General features: G+C 40.8%; 2 protein-coding genes across 2 annotated transcripts in view; one reads left to right on the forward strand and one right to left on the reverse strand.

Moving 5' to 3' along the window:
* The window catches only part of CARMIL2 (capping protein regulator and myosin 1 linker 2), a gene marked incomplete at its 5' end in the record, with an annotated part of 64,554 nt that extends 59,656 nt beyond the window's left edge, over positions 1–4,898 (forward strand). The window contains 3 exons of the mRNA XM_081335661.1: positions 1,200–1,307; positions 2,391–2,495; positions 2,907–4,898. Of these exons, the coding sequence (XP_081191787.1) occupies positions 1,200–1,307; positions 2,391–2,495; positions 2,907–3,076 (383 nt within the window). The 3' untranslated portion in view covers positions 3,077–4,898. The remainder of the gene's footprint in view (positions 1–1,199; positions 1,308–2,390; positions 2,496–2,906) is intronic.
* A 143-nt stretch (positions 4,899–5,041) lies between these two features.
* On the reverse strand, positions 5,042–24,445 carry LOC308672813 (adrenocortical dysplasia protein-like). Its single transcript, XM_081336014.1, has 14 exons — positions 23,934–24,445; positions 22,907–23,042; positions 21,996–22,120; positions 20,932–21,022; positions 17,703–17,782; positions 16,667–16,711; positions 15,360–15,394; positions 14,760–14,938; positions 14,087–14,174; positions 12,303–12,377; positions 10,437–10,514; positions 7,704–8,500; positions 6,745–6,821; positions 5,042–6,509 (listed from the first exon to the last, which is right to left on the reverse strand). The coding sequence occupies exons 1-14, from the start codon at positions 23,999–24,001 to the stop codon at positions 6,449–6,451; spliced, it is 1,935 nt and encodes a 644-aa protein (XP_081192140.1). The 5' UTR covers positions 24,002–24,445; the 3' UTR covers positions 5,042–6,448.

Raw genomic sequence — 24,445 nt, forward strand, 5'->3', positions numbered from 1 at the left:
AGAATCTGCTTCCCCAAATCATGGCCATAGGACTGCATTTTGGATGTTTGGCAACCAGCATGCATTTATGGCTATTTGCAGCAGCAGCCTGTGGTCATGTGACAGAGAGAGAGAGAGAGAGAGAGAGAGAGAGAGAGAGAGAGAGAGAGAGAGAGAGAGAGAGGTATAGATATAGGTATAGATAGAGATAGAGATGATATATAGATGATAGCTAGCTAGCTAGATATAGATATAGATATAGATATATAGATATATAGATATATAGATAGAGATAGAGATAGAGATAGAGATAGAGATAGAGATAGAGATAGAGATGATAGATAGAGATAGAGATAGAGAGATAGAGATAGAGATGATAGAGATAGAGATGGAGATAAAGATATAGAGGCAGAGGTAGAGGTATAGAGATATAGATATAGATATAGATATAGATATAGATATAGATATAGATATAGATATAGATATAGATATAGATATAGATATAGATATAGATATAGATATAGATATAGATATAGATGATAGATAGATAGATAGATAGATAGATAGATAGATAGATAATAGATAGATAGATAGATAGATAGATAGATAGATAGATAGATAGATAGATAGATAGATAGATAGATAGATAGATAGAGATATATAGATATTTCTGGAAATTGGTGTGTATTTCCAGTTTCCTGCAAAAACCCTCCAATAGTGACAAGCCACGAGTAGTACATGTATTCCTCAACTTACAACCATTCATTCAGCGACTGTTTGAAGTTACGAAGGCCCTTGCAACTGGTCTTGGCACTTGTGACTCTTGCAACACTGTCCTGGTCATGTGATTAAAATGTGGGTGCTTGGCAATTGGCACGTATTTATGACTGTTCCAGAGTCCCAGGGTCATGTGATCACAGTGTTAGTAACTTAACTGCAGAGATTTGCTTAACCACGGTGGCAAGAAAGGTTGCAAAATGGGGCAAAACTCACTTAACAACTGTCCTGCTTCTCAATGGAAAATTGTAAGTTGAGGACTATATTTACATTCGGGTGTGAAACCGTGCTCTCGATTGTGATCATAAGTCAAGGACTTCCTCTATGCCCCAATTTATTGTTACTTTTTTTTTTTTTGCAAATGTAGCCACTCTAATTATTTACCTGCAATGGATCGATGCTTGTCCGAACATCGTATGATTTTATTCGCTTCCACTTTTCAGACAATCAGTTCAAAGCCAAACCTCGCCTAAAGCCTGTGGCCAACCGACGGGCCATGTCTGTTCATGAGGAACAGCTCAGGGACCAGGCCTCTGCGGCAGAACTTCACCGTAAGTAGCGACCGAGAACTTCCTTTTCCCAAGGAAGAACATCTGTGTAATTGAAAGGCTTCCCAAAAAGCAGAGGGGTGAAAACAAAAATGACGATTTCAAAAATCTGGAAGATAATTCCCTTTGCAAGTCAATGTTTCTATGAGTCATTTCAGATTTTGTTTAATGTTTAAGGAGACATTTCTGTGTTGCCTGAAAGTACAGCAGATGCTTCCTTGTAATCATGTGAAGGGGAGGGAGGAAATTTGTGATATTTAATCAGAGATTAAAAAAAAAACAGTGCGGACCAACGGTGCTGTATCTGTTAAAGGAAAGGTTTCTATTGGGCCATTAGGCTTCCTTCATTTTGCCATCATTATTGGTTATTGTATCATAGAATGTAAATTGGCAGAGCAATTAATTTTCACGTACGTCCTTCATGCGTTTTAGGCTGAGGGACTGAGCAGACAATGATAGGGATCTGAAATGCAGGTAGTCCTTGACTTATGACCACAGTTGATAGCAGAATTTTCATTGCTAAGCAAGGCAGTTCTTAAGTGAGTCACGCCCAATTTTATGAGTTTTGCCATGGTTGTTGTGCAAAGCTGTAGTTGTTAAGTTAATCATGGCGTCCTTAAGCAGGTAAAGATGTAACATTTCACTTTTATATCATGCTACTAAAGGCGCTGATTTACCCATTTAACAAGAATGTGATAAATTGCTGGAAACAAAGCCATAAGCTTTGCAGTGCAGGCCTACTCTCATTCAAGAACAGGCCTGGAAAAGTATGAAAATTATATCAATTCCGTGGAGAGAACATGAAGAAGCAACAGCAAAATTCTACTACGGAGGAGTAATAATAATTATATCCTGAAAGATTCAGGCTCTGATCTGAAGCTGTGGCTATAGGCTCAAAACAAGAGCCCATTTCCCAGAAGGTAAAAATAAGGTGTCTTGCCACCAAGAACTCCGCTAAAGCAGGGTTTACTTCACTATCTGCCCTGCATACTGAGTTACACACTGCAGAATTGCCAGTTGTACTTTTGTTCTGGATTGCAAGATGTCTCTTCTTGATCTGGTTAACATGGGCTATATTCCTTACAGATGCAAAAATCCCTCTTTGTTTGCAACGCTCCCCTATTCTGAAATGGAAGTCTAAGCCCAAGTTGTTGTTGGAGACTGGACCATCTGCACCCTCAGATTCTCTAGGTAAGACAGAGAGAGGGAGGGAGGGAGGGAGGGAGGGAGGGAGGGAGGGAGGGAGAGAGAGAGAGAGAGAGAGAGAGAGAGAGAGAGGGGGGGGGGTACCCCAACTTTACTCTTCCTAGATATAAACTCATCTTCTGAATTGCAAACATCTCCCATGTTCATGCCAAATTTTAGGACAGGACTACTTTGATCATTGTTGATCAAAGCTTAGGTGTAGAATCACATAGAACCTACGATGCTCAGCATCCTCCATTTAGTGCCTATGATGCTTGAAGAGCATTAAGCATCTTTTTAATGGGGAACTAGAAGTTCTCTCAATTCTGATTCCTTAAGGTCCCCTTGCTTCTGGTAGTTGGGCGGTTGTCAATCAATTCAGCCGTGTTGACTATTTGTGGGGACTTTTTTTTCTAGGCCCTCCCCCACAAGAACAGAATGTGGTTGCTTCCAACTCAAAACCAAGAGCAGACACAGGAGAAGAGTCACCCCAGGCTACAGAACAAACTCTACAGAACGCACAAAATACAGCATTAGACCAAAGAACTGCTGGGCCCCTCTCCAAGTCTCCGATACATGAGCATTGAACTATACTGCATGAGGACTCCTCCATGGAAGGAGAACAAGAGTGAAGGCTTATGGTTTGAAGTAACAGCCAGCTGTGAGGGTGCGAGTTCTTTGGTACAAGGATGAGCAAGTGACCGGCCCTCCCATAGCTCCTTGGCTGGAAGAACTGGGATTTCCAGTGATGGATAGTGGCATCTAATCTCCTGCACGTCTTTCTGGATCGCCCCGTTTCATCTTTCATCCTTGTACACGCTCATCAAAGTGCCCAGTATTCTAATGGTTTGTGTTAGGAAAGCCAAAATCTCAGTCTGCAGGAAACCGGTCTTTTCCAGCAGATGTTGTACAGTTGGTACAGATGTGACAAACGTTAACAGTGCCAGAAACTGAGAACCACCAGCAAGCGGGATGGGGGTTATTTTACATTCACTAAACTTGCTTGCCTTGCCTTGTATGTTTTGGAAGTTTGAGACTAGGTGAGCTTTGTGGTTTGTAGGAGAATTAAAAGCATTCAGTTAAACCAGGTACGTGTCTCATAACAAACTTACTCCACTGCCACCCTATACCATATTTGATCTTAAGATCTTGTTTCCTTATGTCCACATCCTTTTGCAAACTAGGAACAAAACTGTCAACGCTAGAACAAATATCCGCTGGCACCAGTGAGAGGCTTGGCGAGAAAAAAAGTAGGAGGAATAATGTGCATTGTAGCAGCTTTCAGCCAGGTAACCCAAAGGAGGTTGCAGTTTCTCCTTTCCACAATTAAACGTTCGAAATGGCAATTGTCCCCATCTCATTTCTTCTGGCATCCGGCCTCTCCTCTCAGCTTCATTAACATTGCTACAGGATTCAGCAAAGGTTTGCCGTTGCAGCGAAGATGGGAGAAATGGAGAAGACTCTCATCGGTCTTGGGAAGATGTGAGGGCATCACACCAAGCTTGGTGTTTCTGTTCAAACTCTTTGTAAGATGCTTAACCAGTAGCCTTGCCTCACCAATCGGGATTTCCAGCCTTCTCCTTAAAAGAAAACACCTTAACACCCTAACCCATTGGCTTTTAAGGAGCCTTTAGGTCATCTTAGTTTCTACAATATGAATCGCTTAACACGTTACAGCTCCTTACATCCAAAGCACTAGCACATAGACAAGAGGGTAAGTACATATTTCTCCACACTGATAGCCTGCAACTAAACACTGTGTTAAATATAGTTACATACTCTGAAAAAAATGCAGCTGTTTCATAGAGTATTCGGTATTTTCACCACTAGCCTTTTTTCAGACACTGGAACAAAAAAAAATATGTGGCGCTTGGCTAATCTGTTATATTCTCCAGAGGACTGGAAGGGTTATACAGCTTTCAGCTGAGAGTTTTTCTGCCAACATGGAAAGTTCAGGACTCCATAATCTGAAGGTATTCTTTTATGAACACTGAAAAAGGCTTTGGCTTCCGGTTATCAGTGAATTTGAGTTGAGGGAATGTTGTGGACCACACCACAGTTAAGATAATGGAGGATATATGCAGCCACAATAGATACAGAGTTCTCACAACAGTATCTGCTAGTATAATGCCACATACACACAAACCTGTTTCCACAGATAACATTTTGGAATCCTGGTTCAATTACCAATCATCCTCAACCATGAGACACTCAGTGGGAGCTGAGCCCCTTGTAATTGTACTTGGGTATTTGCCATCTATTACCAGATGATTATTGCATGCATCTTTTAAAAATATTCTAGCACAAATAGGCAATTTATTTAGATTTAAGGTCCTTATTTTAAAGCAAAGAATCACAGAATTTTATTTTAACTTTCAAACTATGTTTGAGTGACTGTGCTCGAATTTGGAAAATTGGCACACAAGGTATATTTTTTATCGAGAGCTGTGCTGTTGTATTTTTCCTAATTTGTTTTAATTTTCAAAACATTTTATCAAGCATGTAAGCTATATGAAGTATTTTGTAATTAAATGAAAGGAGGAGATGACAAGAATAATTAAAAAATAAGCATTTTAATTCATATTGATGTTGGCATACAATTGTTTATTACCTTTATGGCATTTTTACAAATATATACCGTTGTAGAAAACCATTCATCGCTTAAAGTAAGAAATGTTTAATTGGTGTAGCACTTCATTAGACATATTTCTATCACCGTAATGAATGTTCACTCCCTTCTATATGGTCTTTCTCGATGCCACACTCAGTTACCTTAATGACACATGACATATATATTGAAATACTCTACAAATTTGATTTTGCTTTGCTGCAGTTATCTAATGAAAATGATAGTAGACTGAGAACAAAGTCCTTTATACAACTCTGAACCACGAAAGCTACAAGAAGCAATTATATGCATTTCTTAACGTTCTAAAAGAGATAAAACAGATTTATGAGTATCAGACATAACCTGTAACGGACCTTCCCTCTTTAGAAACATAAAAATATAAATCCTGTCGCTGGAGAATAACAGCAAGATAGTATTTGTCTTCATGTGTTGCAGGCTTACTAGTGGCATCTCATTCACTGCAACAAACCAGACTGGAATTGTACCCATAAATGAAATTTTGTACTCTGCATTAAAACCACTATGTGGTTGTAGCTACAGTACGTGCTGTTGTTCATGGATTTACTCTCTACAAATTCCTGAAATTCTAAGGCACAAGTAAATTGTGGAACATGTAACATTTAAACAGAGAATATACTTCTACTGTCTAAAATCTCTTAAGGGAGCAAAATGAATAAAATAATTTGAGCAATTCCTGGACCAGCTCTAAAGGCGTCGGCTACAGATCTCCTATAACTTCAAAAATGGATGTGCTCCTTCAATACCTGCCAATCCCTCATTGCAGATAAAATTACAGTTTTTTGCATGCCCCAGGACTCATTAGCTTAGGAACTGTAGTTTCCAAATGTCAACTTTTAAAGACCAAATTTCTTTGCATTCTATTTACAATCAACTGTTAAAAAACAGCTTCCCCCTACTTAAAAATAACTCTTTTATCTTTATGGCATACAAGACAAGCTGTAATGGTTACCAGTTTATTTTAACAAGTTACAAACAAAAATATAGAAACAAGTGTGCATTTATAGCTAAGTCCCACTTATAACTTTATATCAATAGGAGCATTATGTCTTATGGCACTGTCATTCTGCCATCCTTAAAAGGAGCAGGTGGCACATCTTTGTATCACAAATCATAGCAATCTTTGCTCGAGACGTCCAAACAACAGATGAAAAGGTTGATGGGTACCTTTTTCCCCCCTCTGTGTGAAATCAAAGCAACGTATCCATCTTCAGGAAAACAGAATTAACAAAACAAAACAAAAACCAAACAGCTTAACCATCGCAAAAGTATCTAGGTAATTCAACCTGAGATCAAGGTATCTTAAGGACGTTTATTGCTTCTCCTCGTTGCTGAAAACCCAGCGTGCCCATTCCAGTAATGCTGTTGAGATCCTATAGATCAAAAACAAGAAATGTAAAAGCAGAAGACCTGAAGGTAAGCAAATATTCAAATGTGCTGGGTCTCGGGAGCAAAAACGTGGAGTTATTAGCAAGGTTTTATGGAAAGCAACAGTCACGGCACAAATTGCTCTCCGTAAACGTATGGTTCTTCTCGTCCAGCACATTTAACATAGACCCTTCCCGTGATACAGTATGTGTGACTAGCTAGGAAAGAGAGACTACTAACCTTACAGACTGTACTTGAGAGCAGAGCTCAGGTGTAGGTAGGTTGGGTACAAAATGGAAGCTGTCTCCTTTCGCGTTCTAAGATGAAAGAGGGAGGGAGAGAAAGAAAGAGACACAGAGAGAGAAAGAGAGATAGAGACAGAAAAGACAGTAAGAGAGAAAAGTAAAGTGAATCCTTGTTTTTTTAAATTCTGGCCATATTTTAATCACTATTTTGGAATAGTTTGGGGAGGAGGATGAAAGAAACGTTAGAAGGTATCAAGTTGGAAATCAACCATATGGTTTCCACCGAACCACCCAAATTAAACTAATATTTTTAAATAGCTAACATTTCACCCTTTATAGTCATTGCATAGGATTCCAGCATTCTCACTTGACATTCCCCAAATGAAAAAAATCTTATGTCAGATGTTGCCACCTTACGGTTTCTCACTAATTACAGACAACCCTAAACTACAACCAGTGGTGTAGTGACTGTTTGAACGTATGACGGACAAACCCACCCCCTAAAAAAGTACTTATGATCTTACTCCGAAATTCTGACAGCCGTCCCCCCTGGTTATGTGGCATTCTGGTTGCTTGGCAACCAGCCAGCATTTACGACCGTTTGCAGGTGTCCTGTGATCACACGACCACAATTTATGATGTTTTTGGAGAAAAACCAGGATTTCTGGCAAAGTTCGTCCTTAGTAAACGACGAGTTCACTTTAAGGACTAGCTCAAAAAAAGTGGTAAAATCTAGTCGGTCACTTTCCAGGCTCAATTATGGCAAAGTCAAGGATTATCTGCATTGGCGATGTTTTACTGATTGAATATAAATTTATATTGGCAACCAAAACATATATGCAAAACAAGCTTGAGAGAAAAGACTGGGATTTGCTTTGCAGAGTTTGTTAATTCCACAAAACTATAGAGAGGTTTATTATTATTACTTTCCTTCACTCAAGATGACAGATTTACCTTTTGTTGAACTCCAATTTGCTTTGATTTCCTTGTGATGACTCCTGTTGGTACTTGCTCACTTCTTTTTCCCAGAACTCTCTCTGTATAACTGCAATGGGCAAATACAGGTGACTGCTGATCCTGAATCTCCTCCAACCGTCTTCTCTTGGGGGTGCTTGCAAAGTTCAAGGGAAGATAGCAATTTACATGTTTCCTATTTGGATTACTAGATTTTGCAACAGTCTCAGTAGACCAATGCCCTACAGCTTCCAGATTACTACAACTAGTTGGAGTAAAAGTCTCAGAAGATTCTTCTTCACTTGGCACTTGCTTCCTTTTAGCTGATACGTATTTCTCAGTTTCACAATATTTCCATCTAGCTGTCCTCTCCTGGGCCGCGTGGGCAAGGGATAGACAACCCTTCCTATTTTCTGACACCGCCTGAGAAGAGACGTTGCCCTCATTGGAATGACAAACAGGAGAAAAAGGAAGCGTGGAATTCTGACAGTAGGATTTATTTAATGGCTGACCGCAAGGAAGGCTTTCTGCAAGTTCGCAGGCCTGGCCTGACGTAGTTGAGGTAATCAGGTCGGATTTCTGACTGGCCGTTTCGTTGAGAAATTCCCTGTTCTGGAAATGAAATAGCGATGGAAACTTTGGTGGTACAGCCTTCTCAGAGCTAGAGTGAGGCATATTGTCACAAGGCTCCAGACAATGTGAGGTGCCAGTGTTGGAGTCTGGACTTGCTTCTTCAGCAGGACTGGCCAAGAGCATCGGCTGCATCTGGGGAAGTCCGTGGGATGGGCCAGAAGCATCTGTCAAAGTGCAAAAAAACAGTCCCCCCCAAAAAAATCAACTGTTTTAAGTCTATGGAGATTCTCAGTCACCCAGGTCTTAGTTGTCCCAGAGATGCTTTTTCAAAAAGAAACTGGACTTTCTTATTTTTTTCCTGGAAGACGTTTCACTTCTCATCCAAGAGGCTTCCCCAATTCTAAAGAAGCCATTGCCTTCTGTCAGAACTGAAGAAGCTTCTTGGATGAGAAGCGAAACCTCTTCAAGGAAAAACAAAGCCCAGTTGGCCTTTTGAAAAAGCACTTTTGGGACAGCCGTTTTAAGGCATGTAACAGTACAGAGCCACACTACCTGGAAACAGATATCCTACATCTAGTGCACAAACAGCTTTAAGAGGAACACACATACACGCCCCCTCCCCCATCATGCAATGTGAAGTTTCTCACACATTTATCAAAGTGCACTTGACAGTTTACTAAATAGGGAGGGAAGACCTTTGCAAATGAATCAAGCTCCCAGTCCCCTTCGCAGGATTAAACAACATGAGGTTTTCCTCAACGTCTATGGAGATTCTCAGCCATCCAGGTCAACGTTGTCCCAAATATGCTTTTCCACGAAGCATCTGGTTTGGTATGCTGGCCTGACAGCCGCGCGACAGGAAAGTATTACAGAGGGTAGTGAGCACAGCACAAGACATTGTGGGCTGTTCCCTGACACCACTGGATGACATCGCCAGGGCTCGTTGCCTTGGAAGAGTGAGGAAGATTCTCAGGGATGACTCACACCCTGGACGGTATCTCTTTACTCTCCTACCATCCGGTAGGAGATATAGGAATATAGCCAGCCGTACCAACAGGCTGAAAAATAGCTTTTATCCGTGGGCTGTTAGGCTTTTAAATGGGACATAATCTCTGTGAACTTATGCAGAATTGACTTGGGAGGCCGGTGTGTGGTGTAGTTGGTTCACATGGTGTGGTAGGATGGAGGGTATGTTGTCACTGTGAGTTGGGGGGAGAGAGCACGGGGGGAGGCTCAGCTAATCTCAATGTACACATGTTGTACTTTGACAATAAAGGTTTATTATTATTATCTGGGCTTTTGTTTTTCTTTGAAGACGCTTTGCTTCTCCTCCGGAAGTTTCTTGGATGAGAAGCGCTGAAGCAGTTCTGGATGAGAAGCGAAACGACTTCAAAGAAAAACAAGGAAGTCCAACTGCCTCGTGAAAAAGCACCTTTGAGATGAGATTTTACAGCACCCAGCTTGCATTTATATTTAGATATTTCATTAGAAACTGAGGGCCTTGCTGGGATTTTTGTTTTGCAATCTTAAAACGTCTTCCTCATAATGATTTCCATTGGAGGTACTAAGTTAGCATAAAATGTAAGAAGCACACCGAGGGCTGCAGATTTATTTTTGTTCTCAAAGGGTTCAGTGTGGCTATTTATTTATTTATTTTATTTTAATTCCATTTATATCCCGCCCTTCTCCGAAGACTCAGGGCGGCTTACAAGCTTAGCAGTCACTTTTTGTTGCTTCTGTTTTGATTTTAAGATGCAGGCATTTTGATAACCTTTAAAATGGTTTGCTTGCTTTCAGTTTGTGCAGTGCCATCAACCAATGTAATTTATTCATTGAAAACAGGATTTCAATTCTGGATTCAGACAAACTTGGTTATCCATCTTAAAGAAACACAAGCAGCATCAAAGTTTCAGCTGTGCCACTTTTAGCAATGGTTTCCCTCCTAGCCTCGCATGAAGATACAGCAAAAGAGAAATTTCTGCAAAATACTGTTCATAATGGCAGAGAAAAAGATAATTAGCATGTTGCTAGAAAAGGGAGTATGGTGTTGAAATGAATAGTAAGAGCCAATAACCCCTATCAACACTTGATTTAACAGTTTCTCCAGAATGTAGAAACCAGTAATGTTAAAGGCAAGGGTTAGCTTTTGATCTCACTCACCACTGGAAGAGCTCAAGGTTATTCCTGGGATTGCATCCCAGGGATTTTTTAAGGATCCATCCAAACTTGCAGAATCTACTGTGTAAAGAAAAGCAAATTAACATCTTCCTCTAAACATTCCTTGAAAGGTGGAGCAGGTCAGAATAAGATCATAAAGAACAGCAATATTCAAAACACCAGAAAGGATTATAGGAGTCAATTCTGACACAAACACTTGTCAGTATCTCAAGCAAATGGACCTGCATTCAGAATGAAGAGTTCAAGAAATAGGAAGCACATTCACACCTAAGCACATTCAAAATTCGATTTAGGTGGAAGGTCTTCTGAAGAGACTTCATAAACAGTGTTAGGTTTGGAAGCAGAGTTGCCATCTGTATTAAAATACCCAGATTCACAAGCCCAATATTGTTGCTTTTATGTATTTGATATCCAGCTGCACATAATTCTTCACCTGCTTAATACTCCTTCCTCCTCCGATTTTCCCCTCAACAACAGCCCTGGGAGATGAGTTGGCCTGAAAAAGACTGAATGGCCCAAAGTCACCCAGTGGCTTTCATGTCTAAGATGGGACTAGAACTCACAGACTTCAAGTTTCTCACTCAGTGCCTTAATCAATAGGCCAAGCTGACTTATTATACCGCCTCATTATTCTCTTTATATACTAATACTACTACTACTACTTATTATTTTTTATATTATTATTATTATTATTATTATTATTATTATTATTATTATTACTATTATTATTATTTGGAAGGGACCTTGGAAGTCATCTAGTCCAACCCCCTGCTCAGGCAGGAAACACTATGCCAAATGGCTGTCCGGTCACTTCTTAAAAACTTCCAGGGTTGGAGCTTTCACAGCTTCTGGAGGCAGGTTGTTCCCCTGGTTAATTGTTCTAACTGTCAGGAAGTTTCTCCTTAGTTCTAGGTTGCTTCTCTCTTTGGTCAGTTTCCATCCATTGCTTCTTGTCCTGCCTTCAAGCACTTTGAAGAATAGCTTGATTCCCTCTTTCTTGGGGCAACCCCTGAGATATTGGAACACTGCTATCATGTCACCCCTCACCCTTCTCTTCATTAAACTACACATACCCAATTCTAGCAACCGTTCCTTATATGTTTTGGCCTCCAGTCCCCTAGTCATCTTTGTTGCTCTTCTCTGTACTGAGTCTCAACATCTTTTTTTACATCGTGGTGACCAAAACTGAATGCAGTATTCCAAGTGTGGCCTATACATTATACATTATACTTTATGTCATCCGTTAGCCTCTCAGAGTAAAGAGAAATAGATGTTACGTCAGGCCCCTCTATTCAAGTTTTTACATGAGGTCACTTCCTTTGGAAGAGGAGATAGTGAAACCAGTTAAATGGTGCCTCCTGGTGGTCAATGAAAACATCACACAGGACATACACAATGTAAAAACATGTACATGGGAGACCACACACACACACACAAACACACATACAAACACTATTCTGCCACCATCCATATCACTTTTCTTCTGGGAGAGAAAGTAGTGCAGGCTTTGAAGTTCAGTCTTTTAAACAAGATTTTAAAGAGTGTTTTATTATTGGCTCTAAAGGCCAACTTGGGTCCGCTACTATGGACTTACACAGCTGTGCATCAATAATTATTACGAAAAATTCATAGATACCTTCACTGAATTAAAGAAAAACAGTAATGAAAGTTAAATGAACAATAAAAAGGAATTTGAAAAAATGAAAGATCATAAAAAAGCTAGATAAAAGTGCAAAAAGAAAAAAAGAGAACAGAAACAGAACGACTTAATACATCAAATATTGATTGGCTTGGGAGGGGGGCGCTAATCAACCTGCACGTTCAGAAAAAACAACCAACGGGACTCACCACTGAAAAAAGATACAGTACTGCGATCATCTTCTTCAATGTCCTCATCTCCTTCAGGAACAGCTTGAGGGGCATCTGAGAAAAAGAAGAGCTTATTAGCTATCAGCAGCCACTCCCAGGGTTCCCAACCAGAAATGCTTACACCCCCTGGGGGTACGAGACAATATTCCAGGGGTGTTTCAAAATTATAATGTATATGTATAAAATTCACTGCCGTTATTTCGAACTTTTGTAAGGGATGTGAGAATATATCAGAAGTGTTCTAGGGGTATAAGAAGAGGTTGGGAGCCACTGCTTTAGATCAATCCACACAAGTAAACTTAAGAACTTGTTGCTTTGCAACAGCCAACCTTGCAATCCAAAATAGGAAACAAGGCAAACTTTGCAGGTTATTTTTTTTTAATCCCATTTATATCCTGCCCTTCTCCGAAGACTCAGGGCGGCTTACAATCTAAGAAGCACAAAGCAACGTGCTTAGCAATAGCCTTCATTCTATGTATATGCCTGCTTATTAGGGCTTTCGCCCCCCCCCCCCAGCGGCATGTTTTACAAAGTCAGCTTATCGCCCCCAACAATCTGGGTCCTCATTTTACCTACCTCGGAAGGATGGAAGGCTGAGTCAACCTTGAGCCTGGTGGGACTCGAACCTGCACTAATTGCAGGCAGCTGGTGTTACTAAGGAGGCATTAGCCCACTGCTCCACCAAGGCCCATTTATTCACAAACAAATTAAAGCAATGCAATGTAGCTTGATTTATCCAACTGTGGCATGGGAATTGCTGTCTTTGGTTCTGAGCTTACACGTTTGTGATAGCGACCATACCCAACACTGATTTAAGAAAGCTACTTAAACTGCTAGCAGCCACTGCTTTCCAAGGGTACTTTACTTTTTTTTTCTTTTTCTTCTTGATTTTTTTTTCCAAAATAAAAATTATCCACGAGATACTCCTGTAATTGAATCCACAGGATAAAGATACCTCTTGATACTAAAAACTGCAGGATGTGCCTTAATAAAAACTATAAAAATCTTGTGGAAAAACCCTACTCCATTTACGGTATTATGTCTGGCCGTCCTATATGATAAGATGGAACATGGATGCAAGCAAAATTTCAGCTTCAACTTCACATCTGTGTTGTGACTCAGGGCCAGCCTGTGGGTCCGACAGCCGGCTCTGATGTATCGGATGACTCTGAGGGGGAGGAGGGAAACGAACCGGCTGATGATGGTTTGGAGGAGGGAAACGAACCGGCTGATGATGGTTTGGAGGCTTTGCAGAGTCCTCAGCCGGGGACCTCTTCTCAGCTGCGTGAGCCCGAGAGTGCGGAGGAAGATGACCCACAGCTGGCCCTGTTCAAGGACGCCCGACGCAGGAGGCAGTCAAGCAGGAACAAACAAAGAAAGGCTGCAGGACTCCTCGGGAGGAGGCACAGGGAGACCACGCCCTGAGCTCTCTATAAAAGGAGTGTTTGGGGAGGGGCTGGTTGCTGAAAGCAACTTTTCCGCTTGAGAAGACAAGCTCTAGTGTTTTTGTTAACTGCGTAATTAAATCTTGGCAGAAGCCTTTTAGCCTTGGACGCTTTCCAGTCTCTTCTTTTGAATAGGGGTTGCGAGAAGAGGGCTGGTTCAGAACAATCTGAGTTATGCCATTCCTTGCTAGCTGCCGTTACAATTTTGACATACAATGCTTGTATAGTTAGAAATCAGGAGTGCTGCCTTAGGGGGAAAAAAACTTCCAAACCAACCTATTTTCATCCATATATCTGGCCCCTGGTTCTGCCACTCACTTGACATGTAGGACTGGGAAAGTGCTGCCTCATTTTCTGCACTGATCACCAGATACTTAGCTGGAACCGTGAAGACGTCTTGGTTCATCTGAAATCAGAACGGTTTCTGCTTTACGCAAGGCAAATATATAATGTCAGCGTTCTCAGCTGCTCTTTCACAGGCGCAGGGCCCAGAAATTTCAAAAATAATGATGGAATAATTACGTTGCTTGCTCTAGAGATTATTGTAATAAATGCATTGTGAGTTAAAATAAATAATGAGTGTTCATTATTTTCTTGCCAAAGCAAATAGACATATAATATACATATTTATGTTCAGCTTGGACCTGTCTCCTACGTATATTCTATCTGTAACAGCCTAGAGCAGACATGTCAAACACAAGGCCCGGAGGCCGGATCCGGCCCGTGAAGTGGTTTCATGTGGCCCGCGAAGCCATCCTGGAAAGTGAGGGAATGGCCCCCACTGCCTTGGCCCTGGCCCAGAGACCCTCCTCCTGCCAGAGACCCTCAGATCTGTCCCACTCCTGCCCAGGCCCCCATAGGCACCCTTGATGCGAACGATGTGGAGCTGGCCACGCCTACCCAGTAGGCCATGCCCACCCTGGCCATACCCACCCGGCCCCTTGAGGGCAACCGCAATGCTGATGCGGCCCTGGCCTAGAGAGATACAAACCTTATTTCGCTTCCGTTCGAGTTGCCATTTAGTGTCAGGATACACAGCCAGTTGCTCGGAATCCAGCAGTTTTGTGGGGCCTAATAAGTTGAGACAATCCTTAGCATTTTGTTTCAGAGTGCTCAGCTGATCCTGGTTTACCTCTTTCAATACTTGGGAAACCGATTGTGATTCTTGTTCTGAAGAAGAAAAAGTACATTGTAAGTAGATAATCAGCTTACAAGCAAGATCCCAAGCATTTCCCTTTAAGGCTGAATGATGTGGGACCAGTGATACTAAACTATTTTTTTTAATCAAATGTCATCATCAGAAATACATCATCATCATTTCTGTACCTATTCTGGCCTGAAGATAAACATATTTTGAATCTATCTCACGAAGTGAAAATGTTTCAAAGAAAATACAACTTAAGAAGGAGTTGGGTTATAAATGTTAGCCTTTAAGTGGCCTGAAAGAATTGTCTATGGGAGAGGGGGCATAAAACACAAATAATATTTGCTCCACAATGAAATACAACATTAAAAAACCAGAGGAACCCAAACTGACCCCACTTTTCACTAAATTTCATTTAAAAAGCCGCCAACATTTAATCTAGCATACCTGAGTTGAACCATATCTGCATGGCAAAACTTTTCCTGAAATATATAATCAAACAGCAACAAGAGTTAAGCATGAAAATAATTTGCCACATCTCTACACCTCCTCCTCCTCCTCTTTGATTTACATCCTGAAACTCTCCCTATACAAAGTTATTGTTGCTTTCTCCTAAGTTTCTTCTATCCCAACCTCAACCATCCAAGAATGTAACTTTTGAGATGTTTCTGTTGTCTCCTCAATGGCAGCTCATTGGGGTGGTTATCTATCATCCATCTTGCATAAGCATAAACAAATAAAAATGGTTAACAGTGGAGGAGAGACATGAAGGAACTCAAGTCAAGAGGACCAACTGTGAACATCAACGGCCAATACAAGTTATCAATTAGCTAACTGATTTTGCACTTTGCTTTAAGCCATGGGCGTGCAACCTTTTGTCTTGTGGGCCAAGCTTAGTGAAGAGAAAATGTCTTGGGCCACATATAAAACATATAATATAGTTTATGTACAAAAATAACAAACTTCCTTTATTTTTTTAATATTTTATTATATCTTGTGGGGTTGCATAACTAGTTGTCCAAAGCCACACATGGATTGTGGCCTGCGGGTTAGATACGCCTGCTTTAAACTATGTTTATTATTATTATTATTTATTGAATTTCTATACCACCCTTCTCCCAAAGAATTACCAAATAAATGAAATTTGGCTGTAGTTTTACACTAAGTTATGCCATAAAATCACAATTTACTAATTATGAGCAGGTGTTTTGACTTGTCTACACATTCTGCTAAGCGGAAAAGAAAAAAAATCCTTTATCTTCCTTTTTAATCAAAATGAGAACAGTTATTTCAAGCAGCAATTCTGAGTCCTGAATCATAATGTAGCACAAATTTGTCATGAGAATGGAACTAAAGTTGTTTTGCTGGATCAGCTAATGTTGCATTTCTTGGGGAAATGGAAAGTGGATTAACAAAGCTGTACTTATGTCTGGAACCAAGGACCATCCTGCTTATTATTGACTTACTCATTAATTATCCATTAATTATTATTAATACACAAAAAGAAAATGTCCTACTGCTCTTCAAGTATGAGAAACAGGCTGCCATTCACATAAAGCACAGTGAGGTCAAATACAATAAAAAGTTGAAGTCTCTTCCTTGGATTATGTGTTGAATTTACGTGAGAAGAACCTGGAATATTCCATGATACACAGGAAGATTCTACAGAGTTTATAACGTTGCTATAAACAAACCTGAATTTAAAACTAAGATCTCTCACAGAACAGAATCAAGTAGCTGGCCCACACACTTACTGCCATAGTTCCTTTATCTTTTGCAGGACTGACACCGCCCGATTGCTATATAAAAGGATAATTAACATCATTAGTTTTTTTAATCATGGTGGAAAAAACTCAAATAATAAAACCACATCCAATCAGCAAGTCAGTGAAACAGAAGCTGATTGCTAACATATGCCAAACCTCAAGCATCTCATCAATTTGCTTGGTAAACATTTTATGACATAAACATTATTATAAATCAATTTATGACATAATACTAAATATCATAAACCATTTCCCGTGCTGTTGTTGGACTGTGCTATACACTTCAACATGGGGCATTTTCAGAGACATCTCTGAATGTATCCCAGCTTTTCCAGTGAAGCGGTACATCAAAAAGCTCTGCCACTTTTAAAGGCACTGAGGAATCTGGTAAGGAAATATCGCTAAAACCTCTACCCAGCAGATCATGAGTTGTTCAATGTGATTATAAACATAAACTGAATCAGATAATGACAAAAATAATACTTCTCTTAAGGGCCTAGAGCTTCCATTTTAATCCCTAGGCAAAGATGATAGTCAATTTCCCTCAAATTCAACAGCTGGGGACTTTAGACAAAACTATGTTGTCCTCTTGGCAACAATATGGAAGTGCTGTCCTGTTCCAGGACATTTGTCCAACTTCTAATTTTCAGCCTCAGGCCCTGTGTATGATCTTTCATCCAAATATCAAATCTAACCATACTTAGCTTTTTGAAAGTCAAAAGGTCAGCTAGGAGTTGCCACCTGCTGTAATGTTTAATCCTTCCTCTTTCCAAAACTTGACTATTTTTAAATTTATAAGTCTGCTCAACTCTACACCAAGAGTTGGACAGTCAACAACAGACAATAGCAAGTATTGCACTATACAGTAGTTAAATGTTTATAAAGAATTCATTCTGTTAAATTTCCTAACTCTGATTAAAATGGATGGGATGCAGAAGATGCTGCAATTTTCAAGGTTTGAGCTTAAGTCCCCGTCTTCCCAATAGGCACCCCAGCTACACAACAGTGTTCTTGTGGGTCTCACCAATTTTGCAGACTCTTCTCCTCTCTCTTCATGGGCATGACCTGGAAACATTCAAGGGTGAGATAAAATCGACAGTCTTCCTGAAAGTGAAAAACAAGCGCAATGAACGATGCTCTGAAAGACAAAGAGAAATCTCAGTGATGGAGAGAAAGTAGCATGGCCTGTGATAAAAGCCATCAAAGTAGGCTTCTCCAACTGAGGTGATCTCCACCAGATGGGTGGAATTCAAGATCCAAGATATATTGATGGTGAAAGGGTGGAATTTGAACTCAGGGGGAACCCAGTTCAAATCCCCACTTGGATACAAAGCTACCTGGGTGACTTTGGGCCAGTCCTTACTTCTCAGCCCAATCCATCTTCACACAAAGGGGTGGCAAAGATCAAATTAGGAGACCTTTCAAACAGAAATGAAGATATAAATGCCCTAAAGCAGGTGGAGGAACTATGTCAACTTGACAATCTGTGGACTTCAATTCTCAGGATTCCTGAGCCAGACCGGCTGGCTCAGGAATTCTGGGAGCTGAAGTCCACAGGTCATCAAGTTGCCCATTTCTGCCCTAAAGAAACTAGGTATGGCAACAGCTATGCTTGCTAAAGAATTCAAGAAGTGAAAGGTGCCCAAATTAGATGCTTATTATGCCCCCCCAAAAAACTTATTATGCCTCCCCCCTCAGAAATGAACCTAAGCTGCAAAAGGCAAGGGGGCTTCTCTCTCTGTTGCCTTCAATCACTGAAAGAAGCAAGAATAATCGACCGGAGACATTTTGATGCTTGGAAAAGGGAGCCTCAAATGATGCCACATTTAGGAGCTCCCCCTGCCCAATGAAGCCCCTTCCTCTCTCTGGAAGTAAAAATAAAACAATAAAAGGCCCCATGAGACTCATTGTGGCTTTGGAAAGGGAAAGAGCATGCCTCCGTTTCCTGAATATCTACAAGTTTTCCTTGGAGGGAAATGGTTTCCCAAAACTCACAAAAGCCCCACTGGAAGAGAGGAAAAAAAACAGCAGTGGGGTTGGTGTGGGCCTGCCTTGTCCTCCTTTCCTCCCTTAAGGAGGATGGGAGATTTTCAGAGGCCCGAAAGGGCTTTTTATGGCTGCTAAGCAGGATTTAATGGCGGCTGAGATGCTCCCTCAGGGAGGCTTCAAAAAGGCCACAAAAAGCTACATTTCAGGCCAGAAACCACTGGCGGGTTAAACATCGGAGGCCAAAGATTGCATGTTTAAGGATACATATATTCCGCCCGACGACAGCCCTACTTTGGGGGAGACCTCAGAAAGGGTGGATTCCAACCCCCCCTCCAAGATGGGGGATGAATTATTTGATCTGTTTTGAAGAATAAAGTAACTCTCCAACTTGCAGGAACGGGCTGTGGCTGGGGGGTGTCTATCAAGATTCAAAAATAGGGAAAACTGGCAAAGAAGTCAAGAAAAAAAACCAGAAGAGGCTCCTCAAACAATTTGGTCAAAAATGGGCCTGTTTCTTTATCGAAGACGTTTTACAGGCTTGCCATACAGTAAATAAATAACATTTTACAGGCTAATCACCATCACATTGTGAGATAGGCAGCAAATAAGTTTAACTGACAAACAACCAAACAGATAAATATTGTGGTGGGGGAGGAAATTTTCATACAGGGAGTCCTTGTTTAGCAATTGCCTCCCCTAGCGACCATGTCTGAAATGTAAATAAATCTAAAGGACAGCTTTCTGACATAAAAGGGTTGTCCTGTTAAGTCAAAGGCACAACAGTCAGAGAATCATAAAAATGCCCTCGATACTAACAGAAAATGGGCTCCGTCCTACATCTGGGGGGCCATGCACAAACAGGCCCCAGGGTTAGGACCAAGCTAATATCAACTGGCATATAAATTTAATAAATAATCAAACCTATTTTTTTCCTTATAAACCTCCTTCAGGCCTGTCCCTTTTCCTTTATATTTTTTTAAAAGTCTGGTTGCCATAACTAAGCCCCTCCAGTGCTTTCCAAAATTTGATAGCAAATTTTAACTTGTAATATGATAGACAGGGAGAAGTTATTCAACACAACTGCAGAGTAATCTTTACAATTTAATGCTTCTTAAACTTAAATGATATGCCACTCTGATGCAAGTATTGTCATCAGTGCAGGAAGTTATGACTTAGCACCGTTTACAAACACTGTGGCCTTTTTTTAAAAACAACAACAACAACAACAACCCTCTAAAATGTATGATTTCGGCCATTATCTGCCCTTCTCTTAATTACAATATGCTGCAGTAAACTCATCTTGAAATCCTGTTTCCTGTATTCCTATACAGGTAGTCCTCAACTTACAATAGTTCACAGTCACCATTCGAATTTACAATACCAGTGAAAAAAAGTGAGTTATGTTCATTTTTCACACTTATGACCATTTTAGCATCCCCATGGTCATGTGATCAAAACTGTGATTTACATCTGGATGCTTGACAACTGACTCACATTTATGATGGTTGCACCGTCCTGGGGTCACATGATCCCCTTTTGCGACCTTCTGACAAGCAAAGTGAATGGGGAAGCCAGTTTCACTTAACAACCGTGTTACTAATTTAACAACTGCAGCAATTCACTGAACAACTGTGGCAAGAAAAGTCATAAAATGGGGCAAAAGTCACTTAACAAATTTGTCACTTAGCAACTTAAATTTGGGGCACAATTGTGGTCTTAAGTTGAGGACTACCTGTATAGGCATTTAAAAATGTCCTGAGGACAGTACAGGTAGTGCTCAACTTGCAACGAATTTATTTAGTGAGTGTTTGAAATTACAACAGCGCTGAAAAAAGTGACTTATGACCAATCCTTGCTTTACAACAGCTGCAGCATCCCCACAGTTACATGATCAAAATTCATGTGCTTGGCAACTAGCTTGCATTTACAATACAGGTAGTCCTCAACTTACAACAGTTCATTTAGTGATCATGCAGTTACGACACTCAAAAAAGTAACTTAACAAATGTTTCACTTAGCAACATAATTATTGGACTCAGTTGTGGTCGTAAGTCGAGGATTACCTGTAGTTGCAGTGTCCTGGATTCACATTACGGCCCCCTTTGAGTTGCCCATTCAGCTTCTGACTTGCTTAGCAACATAAATTCTGGTCCCAGTTGTGATTGTAAGTTGAGGACTTCCTGTACTTTCATGTCACATCCTCGGAGGATCAAGCTGAATTATCAGCATGTGCTACACTGCAACAAAAGAATTCTGCGCCTTACCACTTCAGCTGCACTTTTAAAATGGACTGTATATTTCTGCAAGACGATGAACTGGCCAATAACAGCAGTAAATCCAGACTGAGCCAGAGATCTGAGAAATAGACAGGGAGAAATGTATTGGAAAATCTTAAAGGATCAAACGGTCTCCTACAGCTAAGGCTAATATTTTTCGATATTGATCTGCGAAAGGCAGGATTCTGTGCACAATTTAAAAAGATCCACAAGTTTCTTTAGAGTGTTGGGAATCTATTTTTGTCAACAAAGCCGACGTATATTCTCACAGTCTTAACTTTCTATGTCAGCACATATTAAAAAGGATTATATGCTACTACACGCAGCTCACCTCTTGTAAATTGTTTTGACCATTTTGTAGAATAGATTTTTCCCCAAGAAAAGATGACTTTGAAACCGCATGTAAAATGCTGGCAACTTTAAAAGTAAACATATAACCATAATTCCAGAATCCAAAATAATAGTTCAAATATAGCTTCCCTAATAAAGATGTAACAAATTTTGAATATGGAATTATCAAATCCCTACAAGATTGGCCTAATCCCCCATATTTTGTTACAAATGATAAAAAACATTAAATGGGGCAAAAACTCACTTAACAACTGCCTTGTTTAGCAATATAAAATTTGGGCTCAACTGTGGTCAGAAGTCAAGGACCACCTGTACACACATATTTATCAGACATTTTTGTGAAAACATATAAACAAAAAAGGAAATAAAAGGAATAAAGGAGTAGAACCAAATGAGTAAATAAAGGATTTACAGTATCATAGAGATTAGAATTCTATAGGGTATCATTAACAGAGTGTGAATGAAAGAATACATTATATTATTCTATAGCTTGAAGATCTCTATTAAGCTCTAAGCAAGGTAGACGTCAAAAGTCATGGTCAGCACACCACGGATCATAAAATTATGAATTGCAATAACATCTGATCTAGCAAAACAGAGGTCTTGTAAAACTGTATAAAGTTCACGAAAGAGAAATTTTGGATGCCATACAAATCCATACATTGAATTATAATCTAAAATAAATTCAAAGTAAAACTTACTGTTTTGTTATTTCAGCAGCTTTGCCTGCAACCACCACTTCAATGTAATGAAGTCCATCTCCTATAAGTAGAACTGTTTCTGGATCCTGCTCAGCATCTTTGTGAATCCTTGGCTCATTCAAAACCTGGGGGGAAGAGGCAAACAAAAATTACACCATAACCAACATATTTGGAAACCAAGTTTATTGGGTGATGTGGGCCCATTATTTTCCATCAGTGTAAAGCAGAGATGGGCCAAGAGGTATCACAGACATTACAATAGCTGCAGATAGTTTTTTGGGCTGCCTATTGGGTTCTTCCATCTGTCCATCTTAGTTTAAAACAGAAAAAAGAAGTACTGGAATCTGGCCCAGAAGAAAGACGTTTTGCAATCTTTATCAACCAGGATGCTTCATGGAGGCTCCAAAATAATTATTAGAAGATGGAAGTGACAGCCCAGTGCAATCTGGAGGATTTTTTTACAAGTGATGCTGTTATTTCATACAAAAAAAAAGGAACATGGTACTAAGCCAGAAAGTAGCTCCCTGGACATCTACAGCAATGTTTTTCAACTCTGACAACTTTTAAGATGTGTGAATCAACTCCCAGAATTCCCTAGCCAGCTCTAGAAACACTAGAGGAAGTAGCAGAAAAGACGATACCAGTTTCCTTTGGTAAACAGGTACTATATTTTGCAATTAGCCAGGCCAATGACAGCAGTGATTTTACATTTTTTTTTTAAAAAAACATCCTCATGCAATTTTTGTGGTTGCATGCAAGACCCACTCTCAATATTCAAAATGTTAAGCCTATAATTGCTCTGAAGTGTGTCTAGTCTGTTGCAAACCAAGGATATGCTGGTCTCCATTCCTAGACTTGGGGGAGGGGGAGGAAGGACAACATAAATCAAATAAATAAGTTTGAAAGTCTACCTTCAGGACATGTCCAAGCTGTCCATCTGTTTTGATGATGGATTCTTCGTACTCCAACAGAAGAGCCACAATCCAAGGGTCCAAATACGGTAAGTTGGGTCTATTCCTGCTAGCCAGGCTATCCTCAGTGTCTAAGCTGTGGGGGGGAAAATGTTTATAGAGTGTACACATACATAAGACCAGTGCTTTTTTTTGTAAAAGAAAAAAGTGCTGGAACTCACACATGTCATACAACCCGCCTTGCCTACCCTACAAGGTTCCATTTAATTCGTTTAATTCTTTCTTAATTTTTGTATTTTTGTACTTTTATATGTTTGCCCTGTTCACCGCCCTGAGTCCTTCGGGAGAAGGGCGGTATACAAATAAAATTATTATTATTATTATTATTATTATTATTATTATTATTATTATTATTATTATTATTATTATTATTATTATTATTATTATTATTATTATTATTATTATTATTATTATTATTATTATTATTATTTATTATTATCCCAAAAAGGTGCCGGAACTCCGTTCTGAGCGTTCTATGAGAAAAAAAGCCCTGCATAAGACCCATTTAAAACATACTATATACAGCAGACGTCTAAGGCAGCGTTTTCCAACCTTAGGAACTTGAAGATGCGTGGACTTCAACTCCCAGAATTCCCCAGCCAGCTGGCTGGGGAATTCTGGGAGTTGAAGTCCACGCATCTTCAAGTTCCTAAGGTTGGGAAACGCTGGTCTAAGGCGTGCACAAATACGGCTACCAGCCAAACCATCCTCCGCGGCTACTCCAACCCGACTTAAAGCGATTTGGAAGAAGCCCAGCAAAGCGAAAGTGACTCCCGGCAACAGCGAAAAAAGCAAGACTTGGGAGGCAGAAAGGCGACAGCAGAGCGGGGCAATGTGGAAGACACACAAACAGACACACAGAAACACACACACAAACACACACCCCAAGCGCTTTCTACTTGGACCGGCCCTCCCAACCCGGTTCGGTCGCGCCCTTTGCAGCCTCTCCGCCGTTCTGCAAGCTCACCCGCCGGGCCGCGCGCGTCGCCGAGGCTTCCTCCGGAGCAAGCAATCCGGCGCCGGGCCCCGATCCATGCGGACGGCGGCTACGCGCGGCCCCAGGCCGCCCCGTCCCCTTCGCACGACCCAGAGGCCTCGTTGTCTCGTCACCGCCGGGGCTCCTCCTCCTCCTCCTCCCGATGAAGCCAGCCGCTCTCGGGAGGAGAAGGCGAGGCGAGGCGGCCGCGGGCGGAGCCTTTGCGCGCCTCGTCCCTGCAAGGGAAACCCGGGCGCGAAAGGGGAAGCGAGGCGCTCAAAAAGCCCGCTCTGTTCAACGGCCGCCGAGGTCGTTTGCAGGAGGCGAGCACCCTTCACACGCGGGCGGATCTGAGTCCCGATTCCAAGGTTGGGGGCCCGCCAGGATCGGAAGCCGGTTTGACGCGCTTGGAGTGACCAGGCGCCAACGTCAGTTACGCCCAGCCTGCAGTGTAGACCGGTGCTTCCCAAATCTGGGTAAACTACCCAAAATTGGGTTAAAAT

The sequence above is a fragment of the Vipera berus genome, assembly GCF_964194415.1.
Source record: "Vipera berus genome assembly, chromosome: 10".
Lineage (NCBI taxonomy): Eukaryota > Metazoa > Chordata > Lepidosauria > Squamata > Viperidae > Vipera > Vipera berus.